General features: G+C 56.3%; 3 protein-coding genes across 7 annotated transcripts in view; 2 read left to right on the forward strand and 1 right to left on the reverse strand.

Moving 5' to 3' along the window:
* Nucleotides 1-332: 332 nt before the first annotated feature.
* On the forward strand, nucleotides 333-5,147 carry PEX10 (peroxisomal biogenesis factor 10). 2 transcript variants are annotated; one of them, XM_066270658.1, is made up of 6 exons: nucleotides 333-469; nucleotides 1,343-1,423; nucleotides 1,891-2,297; nucleotides 3,539-3,714; nucleotides 3,825-3,960; nucleotides 5,049-5,147. In XM_066270658.1, the coding sequence occupies exons 1-6, from the start codon at nucleotides 358-360 to the stop codon at nucleotides 5,115-5,117; spliced, it is 981 nt and encodes a 326-aa protein (XP_066126755.1). In that variant the 5' UTR covers nucleotides 333-357; the 3' UTR covers nucleotides 5,118-5,147. The 2 variants fall into 2 exon arrangements, with proteins under 2 accessions (XP_066126755.1, XP_066126754.1); XM_066270657.1 differs by lacking the exon at nucleotides 333-469 and adding an exon at nucleotides 476-811.
* A 1,811-nt stretch (nucleotides 5,148-6,958) lies between these two features.
* RER1 (retention in endoplasmic reticulum sorting receptor 1) lies at nucleotides 6,959-17,329 on the reverse strand. 2 transcript variants are annotated; one of them, XM_066270659.1, is made up of 7 exons: nucleotides 17,181-17,329; nucleotides 14,106-14,193; nucleotides 12,499-12,603; nucleotides 10,744-10,843; nucleotides 9,104-9,182; nucleotides 7,985-8,120; nucleotides 6,959-7,561 (listed from the first exon to the last, which is right to left on the reverse strand). In XM_066270659.1, exons 2-7 carry the CDS (start codon nucleotides 14,184-14,186, stop codon nucleotides 7,472-7,474), a joined length of 591 nt encoding a protein of 196 aa, XP_066126756.1. In that variant the 5' UTR covers nucleotides 14,187-14,193; nucleotides 17,181-17,329; the 3' UTR covers nucleotides 6,959-7,471. The 2 variants fall into 2 exon arrangements, with proteins under 2 accessions (XP_066126756.1, XP_066126757.1); XM_066270660.1 differs by lacking the exon at nucleotides 17,181-17,329 and adding an exon at nucleotides 16,470-16,608.
* A 93-nt stretch (nucleotides 17,330-17,422) lies between these two features.
* Nucleotides 17,423-18,717, forward strand: part of MORN1 (MORN repeat containing 1) — a 41,490-nt gene continuing 40,195 nt past the window's right edge. For 2 of the 3 annotated variants that reach the window (XM_066270655.1, XM_066270656.1), the window contains exons 1-2: nucleotides 17,423-17,774; nucleotides 18,618-18,689. In XM_066270655.1, coding sequence (XP_066126752.1) covers nucleotides 17,594-17,774; nucleotides 18,618-18,689 — 253 coding nt within the window. In that variant the 5' untranslated portion in view covers nucleotides 17,423-17,593. The remainder of the gene's footprint in view (nucleotides 17,775-18,617; nucleotides 18,690-18,717) is intronic. The other variant, XM_066270654.1, reaches the window with a different exon arrangement.

Consider the following 18,717-nt stretch of genomic DNA (forward strand, 5'->3'; position numbering starts at 1 on the left):
GAGAGCAACGCAGAGAGGAGCCTGGCCTGGAGGGGGTGGCTGCACCCATCTCAGTCCCCTGGGCTCCCAGCCGGCTCCGAGGGTCAGAGGGCGGGCCGTGAGGTGACCTTCCCTCACGGGTGGTCAGCACCACCTCTGGCTTTGATGCCCCGCTCGCAGAACCTGGGCCGGTCCCACGCTCCGCTCGCCAGGAAGCAGCCAGACCAGCTTTGGGAGCCAGAAACCCCACCTCTTAGTCCCGCCCCGCCCCGCCCAATCCGAGCCCGCGGGTCGTGACGTATAAGGTGTGCGTCGCCCGCGCAGCCATGACCTCATCAGACACTGCCAGTGTGGGCGTGGACATTGGTCCCTGCGGCCATGGCTCCCGCGGCTGCCAGCCCCCCAGAGGTGGTACGCGCGGCTCAAAAGGACGACTACTACTGCGGTGGGCTGCGGAGCGCGGCGGGTAGCGCCCTGCACAGCCTGGCGGGTGAGGCTGCGCGCGGGGCCCGGTCGCTGTGAGGTCCAGGGTGGGCGCTCCGGCCTCGCCCGCGGATGAGCGCTGGAAGCCGCTGCTGGCCGAGCGGCCCGTGGGTAGTTCTGGGCACCGCGCCGCCGGGCGCACGGACGAGCCCCTTACACCCGCCCATCTCAGCTCTCTGCCGCAACTCGGCCAGGTCTTTTGCATCCACCAAGATCTGCGCTAAAGGGAGAAGCGAGTGCCGCGGGCGCCCCAGCTGCCGGGCCGGGCCGGGTATTGAGAGAGGGGTGACAGTGAGGAACGTGGGGAAACCTCCCTACGGCAGTCGAAGCAGCGCGGGGCTGGAACACGGTCAGAACAAGCGGTGTATCTATTTGTATGACAAAACACTTTGACTTATCGCCAGGCGTTTCTGTCCGTGCTTTAAGAAATAATAACTCATTGAATCCTCAAAACAGCCCGACAGGGTCGGTCTTGTCATGCTCAGTCTCACAGATCGGGAAATTGGAGTTCCTGAGAGATTGGGGAACTTGCCCGAGGTCAGAGCCAGCAGGGTGGGGAGCTGGGTTGGGATGCTGCTGGTCAGTGGTCTCCCTTGTGCTCCCAGTCACTCTACCATAGTCCGTCCTTGTGGGCCCTTCTGGGCACTAGGACACTTACCCAAGTGAGTCTTGGAGGGGGAGATGGGCTACAGGTGGGCAGGTACTCAGGAAACTCAAGTGGCCTGGGTGCAGATAGAGCAGCAGAGTGGGTGGCATCAGAGGCCAGGGGAGAGAGGAGAGTGCGTTTAGGACCGTCTCAGCTTGAGGGCTGGGGACTGGGCTGGGCTTAGGCAGCAGGAGGACCCCACCCCCACAGTAATAAGGCTGGTTTTGCTCTCAGGCGCAAAAAAATGGCTGGAGTGGAGGAAAGAGCTCGAGCTGCTGTCGGATATAGCCTACTTTTGTCTCACTACACTTGCAGGTACCACCCCCCTCCCTGTGGGATCTTGGGACTGAGGGGCCCACAACACATGCCAACCCCAGAGGACAGGAGAGGAGCTGACAGCAAAATGAGAAGCTGCTGGAGGTGCTTCCCAGTGTCTCTGAAGCTGGCCTGGGTACAGCCTCAGGGAAGGAGAGGACCCCAAGACCCTCCCCTAGAGGCAAGGCGAGGCCCTTAACCCCAGCCAGGACCACAGGAAGCTCTGATCTTTGTTCACCTGTCATGTTTGTGTCCTCCTTTCGTCCTTCTAGTGTCCTCAGGGACCTTTGTCCTGGACCTTGCCCCCAGTGCCACTGAGACTGTTTTTCCATGGCTGAACCCTATAGTCCGAGAGGGACCCTGGCAGTGGGCCTTGGCCAAGCATCATCTTTTAGAAGGCAGGGAGGGACTTAGTTGAGGACAAAGTCTGCCTCAACCTCTCATGTGGGTATTCCCCCCGCCCCTAGGCTACCAGACCCTCGGGGAAGAGTACGTCGGGGTCATCCAAGTGGACCCATCCCAGAGCCGAGTACCCTCGAGGCTGCGCCGTGGTGTGCTGGTTGCACTGCACACTGTCCTGCCCTACTTGCTGGATAAGGCCCTGCTCCACCTGGAGCATGAGCTGCAGGCTGATGGCAACAGTGCCCGGCCCTCGCAGGGCAACCTGGCACCCAGCATGCGAGGCCGGTCGAGAATCAGGCGCTGGGTGCGCCGGCAGGTGGCTGCACTCACGGAGCAGCAGAGGAAGGCACTGCTGCGGGCCACACTCCTGTTCAGACAGGGCCTGGGCTGCCTGCAGCGGCTCCACATCGCCTGGTTTTACATTCATGGCGCCTTCTACCACCTGGCCAAGAGGTTCACAGGAGTCACCTATGTAAGTGCAGGTGTCTCTCCATCCTGGTCCATCTTCATAGAGCTGGCTCGCCAGTGCCAAAGTCCTCAACTGGGTGTTGTCAGTTCACATCTTACCAAAAGAAAAACCCCCAAAGAAGCTCAGTTTCCACAAACCCTGCGAGTAGGGTGAGTCTGTCTTCTGCAGCTAGCATGTGCAAGCCACCATGGGACCACCCCTTCCAGACTGTCCTGACGGAAGGTCAAGTGTAGGGATATCTTTCTGATGGTGACTCCACAGAGACCATGTGAGCCCCACTGCTGCCAGCACACCCCAAGTCTTCTCTGGTCTGCACCCACCCGCTCTGTGGGACAAGCACTCACACCCATCTGTCCTGGTTTGCTTGCTCCCAGTTACACAGAAAGCTGCCCTCCAGCTGGCCCGCCCACCGGAGGGTCTCTAGGCTTGCTCTGCTCTCCTGGCTTGCTCTCAGATTCATGCTCCCTTTAAGAGAGCCCCATCCCCCCTCTTCGCTTCTCTCAGCAACGTGGTCCTGATGCCTGTGCCTGCCCTGTCAGTCCACTCGGTCCTCAACCTGCTTGCTGTCCCTCAGTGTGTTGCTGAGCTGCTGTAACACAGGGAAGGACCAGGCTCAGCCCATAGGGCTTTTCCTTGTTCCGGGGTGTTCAGAGTGCCATTGGCTCTTCTTTGTACAAGCAGCCAGGTCTGGTCGGCCTGCTGACTTGGCCAAGGGAAGGGAGACAGGAAGTGGACATGGCCAGAAGTTGCTGCACCCGTCACTAGCTGCAGGAGAGGCTGGCACACAGTGCCGCCTAAAGGCAGGGAGCTTCTGTTCCTGTGACAGTTGGTTGGCAGGGTCTGCCCTCTCTGCCCCACTGAGTGCTCCCTCTCAGGCTTCTCTGCAGGTTCTTTTTCTCTCTGAGATGAGGGTCCCTGGAGGTCCCCCACTCCTGAATTCTCACCTGCAGCCAGAGAGATCTGCACACTTTCAGCTCCATGCTCAACTTCCTGGTTCAGTGCATCGCTCCTGTTGGGAGTGAGGTCTGAGCTGTCCAACAGCATCCCCCAACTGCCTGTCCACCCGGTGCTCTGACCCTGGAAGGCTCGCCTGCCCTCCTTAGCTGAGAGGTCCCATGGTCATTCTCTGTCTCCCCTGTGCACCGGGAGGGCAGGGCACATGAGTCCTGGGGGAAGCTAGCCTCCAGGCTGTTCATTCTTTGTGCCCGCTGATCATGTGACTGTCCCTTGGTGGTCCTCGACAGCTCCGCATCTACCACCTGCCTGCAGAGGATCTGAGGGCTCGCGCAAGCTACAGGCTGCTAGGACTCATCTCCCTGCTGCACCTGGCCCTGTCCGTGGGCCTGCAGCTCTACAGCTTCCGGCAGAGGCAGCGCGCCCGGCGGGAGTGGAAGCTGCACCGCTGCCTGTCTCACCGCAGGTGCGTGGGGTTGGCACCAGGGCACAGGGTCTCCACACAGGCAGGCAGCCAGCCTGTGGGGGCCAAGCACACCTGCACTCAGCAAGGACTCCATCCTCTCCACCCCGTAGGAGCCACGTGGAAGAAAGAGCGGTGTCCAGAAACGCCCTGTGCACCCTGTGCCTGGAGGAACGCAGGCACTCGACAGCCACGCCCTGCGGCCACCTGTTCTGCTGGGAGTGCATCACCCAGTGGTGTGACACCAAGGTCGGTCCGCAGCCGCGGTTTTGACGCACAGGCTCTGGGCAGGGGTGCAGGGACAGCCCAGGTGGTTGCCAGTCAGCAGCCTGCCTCCAAAACCTTTCAGTGGTGTTGGTGGGCAGGCATCTTTAAAAGCCCCCAGGTAAGCCAGGTACAGGGCCGAATCGGGAGTCAAGGCCCCACAGTTGCCATGTGGATGCTTTGCCGAAAGCCAACTAGAGCAGCCCCAGCATCTGTAAACATCATTCCTGTGAGGCCATGGTGGGCGAAGTCTGCCCCTGCGCCATGTGTGGGAAGCCAGCCCTGCCCACACATGCTGGACCTTCTTCACACGGACAGGTACCCACTGTGACTAGTCATGTGGGAGTCCCCAGGACAGAGCCACCTGCCCTGCCCTGGCCTTTTGAGACCTCAGGGCACAGGTGTGTACTGTGCCAGTGGTCAGCACTGAATGCCTCTCATCTCCACACTGACTCCAGGGAGGGTCCCGTTCCTGGAACCCCACACACCTTTACTAGCAAGCTCGGCTCAAATCCAGCTGCTCTGGGGCCAAGGGGAGAGCGGGAGGGCCACCCAGCTGAGGCAGGTAAACAAAGGAAATGACGCTTACCTTGTTTATCTGTGCACAGGCTGCTCAGGGTGACCCCAGTGGGTACCTGGCAGACTAGCAGCCAACTTTCTAGGACTAGAAGGAACATGACCTGGTTTTAGGCCAAGTGGTCCTTAAGGGCAGAACCCCGGGCCCAAGAAAATGAGACGGAATTGGCACGTCCATCCCAGAACCTGCCAGGAGGCTCAGGCAGCCAGTCACCCACCAGCTGTGAGGCTCCGTGGGTATCTCAACACAGCTGTCAGTGGTGATTGAGCCCTCAGCCATCCCAAGTCACCCCATGGATGGGCTGGCCAGCCCCTCAGCTGGGTCCCTGCTCCTCTACCCAGGGTTAAGGCCTTGCAATCAGGTTTGCAGCTCCTGAAAAAACAGACTTGTTTCCCATTGACCTGAGGACACCTCGTGTTACTGGAGGTGCCAGTGGGGGCAGGCTGCAGTGGTCTTACTGGGACACAGCCCATGTGACCTCTCCTTTCCCCCACAGACGGAGTGTCCCCTGTGCAGGGAGAAGTTCCCTCCCCAGAAGCTCGTCTACCTGCGGCATTTCCGATGACTGAGGACGGAGGAACCCAGGGGTTACCTAGCATCAGGAAAAACTTTGATTCTTAAAGATTACTTGCACAGAAATCATAAAATCCTCTAATTTTCTATTCCGGTCACATTAGATACTGTGCCACCAGCTCAGAAGGAAGACCAGCTGGACAGCTGGTCCAAGGCCTCCAAGGCCAGGTTGGGGTGGTGGCTCCACCCAGTGCAGTTACCCCTGGGCCTGCGGCAGTGACAAGACATGGCCAGGGCCCAGTGGTGCCCCCCTGCAGTACAACTCTGTCTCTTGTGCAGGAAGTTCTTTCACTCGCTGGGACCAAATTCTAGGTTCCCTCCCTTCCCCAAATCATCCATTTGAGAACTGATTTCAGAAACAGTCTGGGACACACTGCGTTTCTATGAGAAAAGGAGCCAACATCTGGTGGACAATAAGAGTTTGCCCTGAAAGAGCAAGTGTGGAGTGAGCAGAGGCTCACTGCTTTCAGGGTGTGGTCAGTCCTCCAGCCCACCACCCACAAACCTTGCCAGTCACCAGAACCGGCTGAGTGGCCAGGCACATCTATTCACAGTAGAAACTAAGATGCTCTACCCCTAAAGTGTCCAATACACATACCTTTTAATGCACATCGAGTTTGCTTCCCATTTAGAAAGTGGAAGTCTGCATCCTGGGCCTTACAGATGCTGGGGGGAGGGGTCTCCTCCCACTCAGGGCTCCTGGGGGGGCAGAACCAGCTTGGGTGACAAGTTGTTTTCCTGACATCTAAGCACAAAGCACCTCTCAGAGGCTGACAGGTGGGACAGCTGTCACCTCTATACCCAGCCTACTTCCCTCTACTTTTTTTGTCATTTTCAAGTTTTTAAAACTATTTCACATGTACCAGAGACAGGACTTTGCTGCAGGCCTCGTTAAGAGATGAATTCTACAGAAGTGCCAATCTGTTGAGAACACCCTAAGGGTGAGGAAGCATGCTCTCGCCTCACCGGGACCTCGTCCCATGTAACATCCCTGCTGGGCAGAGGCCTGCGCTGGCCACTTCTCAGTGTGACGTAGCTGTCATCCAGTGACAGAAACACCACCGTGACAGTGGGCCAGACTGAGAAGCAGGCCCCCAGACATGGAGGGGTCTAGACCTGGCCACTGGTCCCGAAAGCCTTTACATGTGCTCTGACCCAGTGCACCCAACCTCCAGTCACGTCAGACCTGAGCATTTACTAGGAAAGTATTATGAAGTGTGAAGAGCTGCTACAGCTTGAACACCTCGACTGCTGTAGCTTCATGAAGGCCGACTTGGAACATCATCTGAATGGGAAGTCAATACACCTCCAGGTGGACAAAGGTCTAAATGGCCTCTTAGAAGCAAGAGGAGCTCAACTTCAGATATGTAAAAATTGGCAAGAGAATATCAACACCGTAACCACATTTGAGGTCTAAACCCTAATGGTGGGGAACAGTGCTCAGTCACAAGTCTGAATGCCCAGACCCGGAGGAAAGAAGGACTCCTGCATCAGCCTCTGCCCCAGGGAAACCCATGGTCCCTTTCTGTCCTGCCACTCTTGGTAGTGGTTCCCCCACTGGGGCGTTTCCGATAAAGACTACGTGAGAAAGGGGACACTGTCTTTAATAAAGTTGGAATTAAAAAGTCAGTAAAAGATTTATGAGTGTTTGTTTTTTATCACATCAAAAAAGTCAACATGCAGGTGGAGCTGTGTTCCCAGGGAAGTGGAGGGCCGAGCAGACCCACAGAACTGGGTGCTCGCCTGCCGCTGCTCCTGGGCCGGGGCCGCTGCAGGAAACAAATTTAAATTAAAACTCTTTACGTATGAAAGAACTTTGTCCAAATAATCTCAAACAATTAAAATATAATATATATTTATAATTCCAGGCCCCCAAAGCAATCACGGTAGTGAGAACAGAGTTTCCAGTCATGACAGAGGCCAACAGAGACACCTCCACTGAGGTGAAGAGAGGCGCAGGGACTGGCTTCACTGGGGAAAGCCTTCCAACGCCGAGTTCCTTCCAGCAGGGGACTCCGGGCGGCCTCATCCTCCAGCTGGGCGGCAGGACCACGGCGTCCTCCAGAAGGTCCTTCTGTGACCCCCCAGACCCCCTCGACCGTCCGCCCAGCCTGTGACTTACTAATTCTGTCCTTTTAAACACCCGACGTCACTGAAAAATAAATCAATGCAATTCCGTTTAAATGCCAGTTTGTCGAGAACCTGGTACCAGTTACAATAATTGAAGCTCCTTTTTAAAAAGAAAATCCGACTCCCTCGTCATCAACTACTTTATGTGAGGAGAGAAGGCGCCGTTACAGTGGCTCAGACCCGCCTTGGGCTCCGAGGGGCGGAGGGGCGGCCCGTCTAACTCGCGAACGTCTTGCCCATGTCCTCCTTCCCCTTGTACGTCCTCTTGCCGTGCGTGAACGGGATGTACCGGTACTTGATCATGTGCTGGGGACAAACACACACACATCGGCCATGAGACTGTGGCTCCAGCAGCAGCTTCCAGACCCAAGCCACACTGCCCACTGGGCAGGCTGAACCTGGGGAAACACCTCGAGTCCAGGCAAGGTCCCAGGAGCAGGACGGGCTGGAACACGGTGTGCTCTGACAAGCGGCAGGGTCAGGTCTGGCCAGGCCTGTTTTCAGGTAACGCGGGCATAACCCACTGTCACCTTTTGGCAGGTCCTAACAGATCCACAGAACACCATGCTCAGGAAGAGGGAGCAGCCCAGAGCCTTTCTTAAGCAGCCCCCCAGAGCTGGCCCCCAGACCCGCTCCCCACCCAGGCCCGCACAGAGTTTCCGGCCTCCCCAAGTGCAGGCGTGGAGGCCTGTGCCGCGGTACCAGGCACCGCAGTGCTGCCGGGCTCACCTTGATCTGCCTCTTCATCGTGATGCAGAAAAGCATGATGAAGTACATGACCAGGATGGGCCAGAACACCGGCACGTTGAACGCCTCAAAGAAGGTGCAGACCATGGCCACCAGGATGCCCTTGGTGGCCGCATGCCTTGAAGGAAGGAGGGAAAGTGAGTGCGCCTCTCCTGAGTGGTGTGGCTCTACGTCCACGCCAAGGTGATGCGCCATGGAAACCAAAGTGCGGCTCAAAGTGTCCTTCCCAAACCACACGCAGCAAAGACAGCGGGTAACAGTGCTGACGCCACTCCACTGAGGGACAGCCGAGAGCCAGGCAACGCCCAGGCTCCCAGCACACAGGGTCCAGCCCCTCGAGTCACACTCCACTGAGGACCCTCCTCGGTGCACCCCTCCCTACAGAGAAAGGCCAGCTTCCTTGGGGCTCCCAGGCCCCACTCCCAGCACTTCATGCTGGGACACTGGGTGCCCAGACTTGCCAGGGGCCGGCCAAGTCCCACACATGTACCCAGAGTCAAGTCAAGACGTAGCAGTTCGTCCCTTTCCATTTTTTGATCCAAATACCAGACAAATGGGGTCACCTCTGCCCACCTGTCACACTTTCATCACAGCAGAGGTCACCTCCCCCCAGGGGCTCTGGGGACCAGCACCACACTTCTCACGACAGCAGCCGTCCCCAAGTGGCCCCACCCTGGACGGCCAGCCCTGCATCCGTCAGACACCCTGCACAGACAAGCTGGTCCCTGTGCCTCTGCCAGAAGGGGCGCCATGCGTGGAGCAGGGCAGAGACTAGACTGTCACAAAGCCTGTCCCTTGCGAGACAAGTCTGCAACGTGCACAAGAGACTCCACCTGAAAGCAACCTCTTCTTTGCCGGCTTCAGAGAGCGTTGGCACTAACTAGCAGCTAGGAGAAGCCACAGCCAGGGCTTCTCAGAGGCCTGTGGCCCACCATGCCAGCGAACACAGAACTCATATTTTGGGCGAACAAATGTTCAAAACAAAGACAACAAAACTCTCACTTCTTTAAAAAGTCTGACTGGCAGCTAACTAGAACCAAATGGGACTATTGTCAGTCTTACTAACCACACTCAAGGGTAAGTCTTTAGGAATTAACTCACCAAAACTTAAACTCGGGAAGCCTTCGGATGAACGGCCGGAACTCCTCGTTCTGTTTGGTGGGTAGTGAGGGGCCGTCATCTGAAAGGCAGAACATCAATCAGAAAAAGTGCAAGTCTCGCCTTTTCATTTCCATGACAACACTGATATGTTTCTCCCTGACGCTCCTGAAGACAAAGATGAAAGGGGACTTTTCACCGACTTAGAAATCAAGTCACTACTTTAGAAAACTCATATTAGAATTTTTTTAGTAAAATGTGTATTTTTTTTATTTTTTACAGAGACAGAGAGAGAGAGAGGGATAGATAGGGACAGACAGGAATGGAGAGAGATGAGAAGCATCAATCATCAGTTTTTCGTTGCGACACCTTAGTTGTTCATTGATTGCTTTCTCATATGTGCCTTGACCGCGGGCCTTCAACAGACCGAGTGACCCCTTGCTCGAGCCAACGACCTTGGGTCCAAGCTGGTGAGCTTTGCTCAAACCAAATGAGCCCATGCTCAAGCTGGCGACCTCGGGGTCTTGAACCTGGGTCCTCCGCATCCCGGTCTGACGCTCTATCCATTGCACTACAGTCTGGTCAGGCAAAAACATGTATGATTTTTTTAATGATTGCGTTTTACTAATTTTATGATTGCTTACAAATCCAACTACACGAATTACACTCAGGAGCACACCAACCGCACCACAAAGGAGAGGAAGGAAAAGAAAGGGTCAGTGCACGCGAGCGGAATGCCTGCACAGCCTTAGTGTGCTCCTGGCCGTGGCCACCAGGACACGTGCCTCCCATTAGAGAAACTGAGGTTACAGAAAAGGCCTTGTAGTGACTTCCTAATTCCCCCAAATGGCAACATTTCATGCAAGGGTTGTACTTCCTTTAATGTTTTGAAAACCTCAGGCTGCTGGTCACTACTGGGACAGGGCAGGGAAAATGCCCAGCACTCAGAAAGTGTGTCTCGCCCTCAGAGAGAGCCTTCTATGGGCAGGAGCTGCATCCGGGGTTTTCCAACAGGGCCACAGAGGTGCTGCCACCAGTGACATGTCTGTTCATGCACCTCCCACCCTGCCCCTGCCTGGGTGGCCTGTCAGACGTGGACTTGGACCCCCACCTGCCTAGATATGGCCAGGAACAGCGTGAGCCGAGACCCTGTCAACCAGTCGCCCTGGGAAGTCAGAGCACCACCCTCCGTGAAGCCACCATCAGCGCCCAGGGTCCTCAGTGGCCTCCGTCAGTCCCAGCAAGCTGCCTACTGGCTACGTGAGAAGAGGACCTAACTGGCGAGTATGGAGACGACTCCAAGACAGGCTGGCGGTTCAGGAAGGGGCACATCAGGGGGAACCCAGGTCTACTCCCCTGCTCCACCCACTCTGCATGTGACCTTGACAACTTCCAGTTTCCTCATCTGCACAGCAGGGATGACATAAGGAACACCCACCTCCCACGTTGTTCAGAGTTTAATGAGTTATTCTACACACAAATTTATCATAATCACTGAAATTCTAGGTACATCTGAAACCCCAGGAGAACAGTCTCTCCCAGTCGGGATTTTAGATGTTCTAGAGAAAATGGACCAACCCTGTGAAGTACACAAAATCACAGCTCTCCCCAAACCAAAAACAAGTGGACAGTTGTCCCCCTACCTGAATCTTCCATTAAGGAAGGGTCCACTTTTGGAGAGAGGAAAGCTATGAAAAGGTTCAGGTGGTAGATTCCCAAGGCATAAGTCACGATGTACCAGCCCTGCAAGAGAGGGAAGCAAGGTCAGCAGCGCCTCGAATGCCCGGCACCAGACCAAGCCCTGTGCTGACCACAGAACCTGTCCAGCATGGGACCAAGCCCTGTGCTGACCATCAGAACCTGCAGGCGCATGTGCACTAAACGGAAGAGCAGACACACTCACAGCAGAAAGGGACAGCATAGTGCAGTTGAGCACCCATGGGAGATTTCTCAAACTGCTTTGTGGGTCTTCACAGTGGACAAGCCATGGGGGCAGGGGATCTAGTTAGATGCACAGACTACCTGAAGACACCAGCTCCCACCAGGACTACAGCAAAGAGGGGGTGTTCCTCAAAGCTGCATGCCCAGGTCCGGGCCGGCTAAATTGGAACCCACTGCCCAATATATTCTGGCTGACACCCGACTGAGCCTCGGACCTGAGACCACACATTCTGCAGGAGTTGCTGTCATTTCTTCCAGAAGAAACCCAGAACCGGAAAATCAGGAAATAAAGAATGAGGTTAAAAATGTTCTGGAGCCCAACCTTCTCAGGAGACGTGGAGGAGGAGGAGCCTGCACGCGTGAACTCACCTGCGCCTGAACTCCTTTTCAAAAGCCCTAACATTTCCAAGTCAGAAAGCGAAAACTACACGTGACAGTGAGTTTCCTGCTGCAGCTCCACTCCGCGGGGCAGGCCCAGCCTGCGGGTGCCACCTCAGGTGCAGGTGTAGTAGTCACAGTGCCCACCTGGTTCTCTAAGCTGAGCTTCCTGGCTCAGTTTTTCCATTAGAGAATGGATCAAGTTCCAACTTAAAAACAACTAAAACCAATGACAGTAAACTCAACATGAACTGTGGACATGCTGCAGACCGAGTCCTGCCACCCTGACCCACCGCCCGACGGAGCCACATGAGGGTTACTAGGAGGGATGAGACATTTAGCAATAACATCCAAGGCATGTTTCTACACTCAGTTTAAGTGAGGACACAGTTGTGGACACATCGTGGTGTCCAGTAAGTTAATGTACCATTGATGGACCATGTCCTCCTTGATCCTGAGCAATACGTGGGAGGTATTTGCATGAATGAGCAAACACCCTCCCAGCTCCAGAGGAAAAACCCCAGACGGGGCCTGAGCCTGGGCACAGGAAATGACCTCCTCTCACGAGAACCTGTTCCCAGGAATCAGGTGGTCGCTGGAGAGCAAGCGCACACCTAGGGCCAGGTCAGAGGGGCAGCACCTGGGCCGCTGGGCTGGAGAAGAGCCCCTCATCACAAGCCCCTCCAGCCACAGCCTCACATTCAGGGGAAGACCCACACTCTCCTCCTCAGCCTTGCACAGGTACAGCTCACACTGCTAAGCCCTCAGGAGCCATCGCCCATGGCACCCAGGGGATGAGGTGGCTGGTCCAGAAGGTTACCGCCCTGTCCCATCTCAGTTCGGACACCCCAAGGCCTGGGCCGTGTGGAGACTCCCTTGGGAACAGCACGGCAGGTTCAGGAGGAACTATAAACGATCCGACTTGAAAACATGCTCACAGACATTGTTCTTATGTTTGGTGCTTAACTGGACTTAAGAGACTATTTCCCTCACCACAAACCCACTAATCCAGAGACAGAAAAAAACTAACACATTCGAAGACCGTGGAGGCATCTGCGCCTCGCCCCAGCTGCACCTACCTGCAGCAGGTAGACCCGGATCATGTAGATGAAGCTCAGGCCCAGCGTCACCACCCATCGCACAGCTGTGTACGGGGTCGACTTGTCCAGCCAGGACTGATAGAGCTACAAAGACAAGAGTTTGTGTGCATCATACAGACCCGCAACACCACCCGCAAAGTGTACCTTCCCCCAGGAACCTGTATCAGGGCACGTATCAGTGACGACAGCCAACCCCAAATCTACCTGCAATAATTCCTGAGGTAGGTCCAATGCCTAGGAAAAAACACTATGAAGGGGCCCTGGCCGGTTGGCTCAGCGGTAGAGCGTTGGCCTAGCGTGCGGAGGACCCGGGTTCGATTCCCGGCCAGGGCACACAGGAGAAGTGCCCATTTGCTTCTCCACCCCTCCGCCGCGCTTTCCTCTCTGTCTCTCTCTTCCCCTCCCGCAGCCAAGGCTCCGGGCGCTGGGGATGGCTCTGTGGCCTCTGCCTCAGGCGCTAGAGTGGCTCTGGTCACAACATGGCGACGCCCAGGATAGGCAGAGCATCGCCCCCTAGTGGGCAGAGCGTCGGGGCATGCCGGGTGGATCCTGGTCGGGCACATGCGGGAGTCTGTCTGACTGTCTCTCCCTGTTTCCAGCTTCAGAAAAATGAAAAAAGCAAACAAACAAAAAAACACACACACTATAAAGAATCTTTCACAGCAGACAGTCCTATCGCATCAACCTGAGCCAGCACCAGCGACCTGACTTCAGCCCAAGGACTGCCCCGAGGCAGGAGAATGCACACCTTGGAGTTGCCACCTACATGCAGGACTCAGCCCACTTCCTGGTGGAGCCGTCCTGATCCCTGCAGTGTGGAGAGTGACCAGGGGGCACCACAACAGCTGTGAAGTGTGCTGTGGGACTCCTGTGTTTTACACGTACCCACGCACGTGTGTACATGGGCACACACATAATCAGTATACGTGTCATCCAACTTATTTTTGAAATTGTTTAACTTTTGTTTTAACTATAAAAATTTTTTAACCAATCATAAAAGTAGAGAAAACATGAGCCCAGACATACCCATCACCCAGCTTTAATAATTAACAAGGTTTTTTTAACTTTAAAAATTGGTATAGTACTCTATGCAACTGTTCACTAAGCTAGACTCCTTCCCCTAAGACTGAAACTCACACTCAGTGTCTGACTACCGTTTGATTTGCTGTGGCCGCTGCAGGCCTTGCCACAGCCCACAGGCCAGGTCCAACCACCGTGTATAGACCTGGGCAAGAGGGGCCACGTGGATATGGACATGAGTGGCCAGGACAGGACAGCAAGATCAGAGTAGAAGCTGCCACCATGTCTGTATTGCTTGGGAGTTAAGAACGGTTTCATATCATTAAAGGTTGAATACACTCAGAAAACAAAGTGTGGTGGAAGAAAAAGGCCCCAACGCCTAACCCCTCTGTCCGACCCCTCGCAGAACACACCACGTGCTCTCAGAAGGGAAAGCCGTTCCTGAAAGCGTGAACGTAAAGCTCCATGCCTTATAGGAACACGGGCACACGCAGGCCCTGCGGAAACGTCCTGGGTCAACAGTTTCTTGTCCAAACATTTGCACAGTGCATCTACTGAAAACCAACCTGTCCAAGTCGTGTGAAGAATCTGTACACAACAGAAGGCTTCCCATGGACGGAGTCTCCAACACTGTCACCTTCAGACATTCTGTAACTGAGACAAACACAAAATACTTCTGAGTTAGAAAGCAGTCAAGGATTTGACCCCTGTCCACCAATACTATCAATATCAAGCAGGTTTTCTCAGCACTCAGCATTTCGCCCACACCATCTTCTTCCAGGTGACTTTACTGTAAGTCGTCCTGTAAAAGGAAACAGGCAGGCGACATGCTTTGGTGGACAGCCAGGAAGGCACGTGACATGCAAAGCAACACCAAGGGGACTTTCATTTCTGCTACATCACCTGGATCGCACCCCTCTCGCTGGTCCCCAGGAACTTCCTGCTGCCTCTGGAGTCCTGTGGACAGTTTTATGTCCACCTCCCTTGGGCCAGTCCACAGCATGGGTTGCCGTGCCCACACCTGCCCCACTCCTTAGACTCGCCTCTCTAGCACCTCCTCCTGTCACTTCTCTAGCCCAGCCCTAGTCACTGCCCAGGCTGCTACCCACGGCACCAGTGGCCAGCCAGGCAGCTCCTGGTCCTTGCAGGGCCACATCCTCCACTCCACCAAGGGGAAAACGTCACATCTGACTCCCAGGCAGTCAGCTGTCTGTGCCCCAGTTCCTTATCGTAAGTGGAGGTAATCCTATCTGTTCATGACTATTTCAACATGTTGTTGTGATTCCCCAAGGAATTAACCTGTGAGAACCCAGATAACCCAGTGAAGGGGGAATCATCACCCCCATTTTACTAGGGAGGATCGAATCTTAAATAGATCGAGCCACTTGTCCAAAGTCGGAGGGACCTCCCCCAACTAAGCAGGCCACTGCCTGGTCTGCAGAATGAGAAGGAGGCTGAGGACTGAGGTGTTTGCCGTCCCTAAACTGCTGCCATGGCTAGGGCGGTTTCCAAAGGCCCCGGGCCATCCAGCCACAAGGCCCTGGCTTTCTCACCTAGAAAATGGTATTCACTGACAGCAGCCCTTCCCACTCAAACAGAAAAAGGGCTCACAGCATCTGGGGGGACCCTGTGCCCTCTTGTTCACGTGGGGCGGAACCTGCCCCACTCTGCCGGAGCCCACACTCCCAATCCCGTCTAAGCTGCAAGCCCTCAGGACGCCCTCTTTTTGAAATGGAGGTCAGCAGGCTGCTGGTATGGTCCTGGGTCTCAAGTGGAAATACTTCCCAATTACAACTTCAATACGAAAATAACCTGAGCAGTCCCATTATGCCACATCACCGAGTCTGCGTGGCTCCATGACACCACTTCCTGAGGCTGCCGTGTGCACGGGCAGAGTTCTAGGAAGTGTCAAGGAGGAGACCGAGAATGCCCTTTGCTCCCATGGAGGTGTGTAAGACAAAGACGAAGGACTGGACAGAGCAGGATGTGGTTCCCAGTTCTCCCGTCTTTACATCCTACTGTGGAGAATGGTTTCAAAAAGAGCTAAGTTAGAACTCATGACCAAGCATGGCGAGCCACCCAATACAGGCAAAGCCCTGCCGGCAGAAGCTACTTGTTCATCTCTCAGTTCCTTACAGATTTTCCCCCATTTTATGTTTTTATGACCAAGGTGTTAACCATTAAAACGTTCACCATTTACTTGAAGTGAGGCAATAAGAGCGATGCTAAGGAGAGACACATAACTGTCCCTTTAAAGCAGGGGCTCAGGTAGAAACAACCTCAGACAGTTTCTGTACACCAAACACCACCCTGCGTCTTGAGCAAGTGCACCGTCAACAAAAACATCCACATGTGGACTTTGGAGTCAAACAGGCAACTTTCAGCGTCTGGTTCTGTCACTTCCTTGCGGAGGTGACCATTCCAGCTGACAGTCTGCAAGCAGGCACCAGCACCTCAGGGCCTCCTCCAGGGCTGTGGGGAGCCGCCCGCTGCCGGGCATCCTCCCTCCCACCCACAGACTGGTCCTGCCTGTCCTGTCCTCTGCCCTCTGCTCAGACTGTCCTGCACCCAGGCCCTCGGCTCACAGCACCCTGTTTCTACTCTGTGTAATCACCTTTTTCTCATTTCTTTCTGGCTCACTTCTCCGTTTCCTCCTCTGCACTGTAGGCTGCTTGAGGTGGACCTAGTCGGGTCGGTCTACTGCTGGGCCAGTCGCCCAGGACACGCTGTGAGACCGAGCCAGTGGTGGGTGACATCAGCAGGACTTGATCACTTTACTTTTAGTCACAAAGAACAGAGATCAGCTACCACGGTGAAATCGTGTATAGCCTGTCAGTGCCCACTTTCTGGAGATCACCTCTTCCCCAAAGAGAGCAACAAACACAGGGTCCGTCCTCCGCCAGCCTGGCTCCCACTACCTTTCTGCTCACCTCCCTGTCCTCTCTTCCTCCTAGGCCCTGCGTGTTCCTGCGACGCTGTCAGCCTCTGGTGCTGTTCCCTCCGCCGAAATGCCCTTTCAGACCTCATCGGCTCATCTGGCACGGCCGCATTCCGCCAGCTCCTCCCTCCTCCAGGCGTGACCATCCTGGAGGTGCTCACCTGGCCCGCACCACGCTGCACCTGAGCGCGGTCACCGCCTGCGCTCGGCGGGAGCGAGCCCCAGCCCCTAAGCACCCTCTCCTCCACGGGGTCCCCCTAGGACACTTCTGCGCGGCGACACCGGCCGAACAGAACGCGCTTGCTCCGGGAAAACTTCCAGGGCCCCGTCCTGCACACACACGGGGGCCGACCGGAGGCGCTGCAGCCGAAGGTCTCCTGGAGAACCGGCGGCTCTGTGGCCCAAGTTTGCGCTGTTTCCAACATGTCACCTCAAGCTACCAGACTGCACCCTACGGACAAACCCCGGACACCAGCGAGGAAACGGAGAGGGCAGCGGCCGTGCCCACACCACCCGGCCTGGGCAGACGGCCCCTCCCAGACAGGCGCGCAACGGGATAGGCGGGGTCGATCACACCGCCGACTCTGCGGGGCCCAGCCCGGCCCCGCCTATCCCGGCCCAAGTCCGCCAAGCGTCCCGGAGCCCCAGACCCCTGCCGGCCCCCTCCTGTCCCGGCCTCCGTTCTCCCGCCGCCCGCCGGTACCTCGCGGCTCTGCAGCGGCCGAGCGCGGTCTCCGACGGCCGCGGGAAGGAAGACGCGGGCAGGGGCCGCGCCGACGCTTCTCTCGGTCCGGGAAGGGGCAGCCGAGCACTTCCGCTCCGTACTGCGCGGCGCCGCCTCCGGCCCTCCAAGATGGACGCCGGGGCGGAGCCGAGAGCCTCCAACCATTTCCGCTTCCGGGGCGGGCGCTTTCCCTCGGCGGAAAGGACGTAAGCGACGGAAATGCGCCGGCCGCGCAGGCGCAGACTTGTCCTTTGGCTCCGGGCCCGGACGGCGCCGCTCCAGAACTTGTTATCGCCCAAGGACTGACCCCCGTGGCCACGCCCCCAGCGACCAACGAGCCAATGGAGGAGGGGGGGGTTTAGTGGTTGCCAAGGGAAACCTCGAGCGGCAAGATGGCTGCCGCCAGTCAAGGAAGCCGGAGTTTGCAGCGCCTGAAGCGTCGTGACCCGCCGGGGCGGCCGCCACAGGACGGTAATGGCTGCAGGCCCGGGCCTGGCCACAGGGACTCTGTTCTGAGTAGGAGGGAAGCGGGCAGGGACCCCCGCCGCCGGAGCCCTCGTGTCCTCTGGCCCTGTAAGGGACCGCGCCTCCACGGAGAGGGTGGGGGGTCCGGGCACTGGAGACCGAGCCAGGAGTAACCCAAGCCTGGACGCGCGGTTCAGAGGTTTGACAAAAGCGGTTCTTAAGACTTGCAGAGGCCGCACGATTTGGGTCAGATATGCCCTATCTCAGTCATGCGGCCGGCATATTAATAAATCTTTTAATAAAAAAAAAAAAGTTGCAGAAAAGGGGCTGGAGTGACCTCCCAGGCCACGCCACTCTCTCCGGGTGGAACCTGACCCTCGTTTCTGGCAGATGCAGGAGTCTAGGAACGCCCACACTTCCCCAGAACCGCCCCTCCCAACTTGTACCTCGTAAATGAGGGTGCTGCTGGGGACCGTGCGCTTAGCAGCAGAGTGGCGAGGATTTGTCCGGAGCAGCCTGGAGGTGCACCGCAGAGAAGCCGCAGGGCCAGCTCTTTCCCACACTGCCCTCACCTTCCTCTGGCTAATGAGGCTCAGCTCCAAAGCCCTCTGGGGGAGGCTCCCGACCCTCCCACAAACCTGCCTACTGCTGCCGCACCAGGGTCCCTGAAGGCCCTCCCACTGGGCCTGCCTTTTTGCACGGAGTAGGTGCTCATGCTGTTTGCTGCATAAGCGAATGAAGTAGGTGGATGGACAGTAAACAGGAAAAGTTCTGACCCCCAGACTAAAGCTTCCATCGCAGTGTTGAGGGATTCACAGGAGGTGACGTGCCCAGACACCCTGAGAGCTCCCTCAGCGCCCCAGACTGTCCCCACCTGAGCATTTGTTGTTGGTCATCAGCCAAGTAGCCTGTGCCATGTGCTCACCTGTGCGCCTTCTTTTCAATGTTCAGGTTACGGTGTCTACACATACCCGAATTCTTTCTTTCGATATGAAGGGGAATGGAAAGGAGGGAAGACTCATGGTAAGAAACATCTGTGTTCCTCCTTTTT

The sequence above is a fragment of the Saccopteryx bilineata genome, chromosome 3, assembly GCF_036850765.1.
Source record: "Saccopteryx bilineata isolate mSacBil1 chromosome 3, mSacBil1_pri_phased_curated, whole genome shotgun sequence".
In the NCBI taxonomy this organism is placed as follows: domain Eukaryota; kingdom Metazoa; phylum Chordata; class Mammalia; order Chiroptera; family Emballonuridae; genus Saccopteryx; species Saccopteryx bilineata.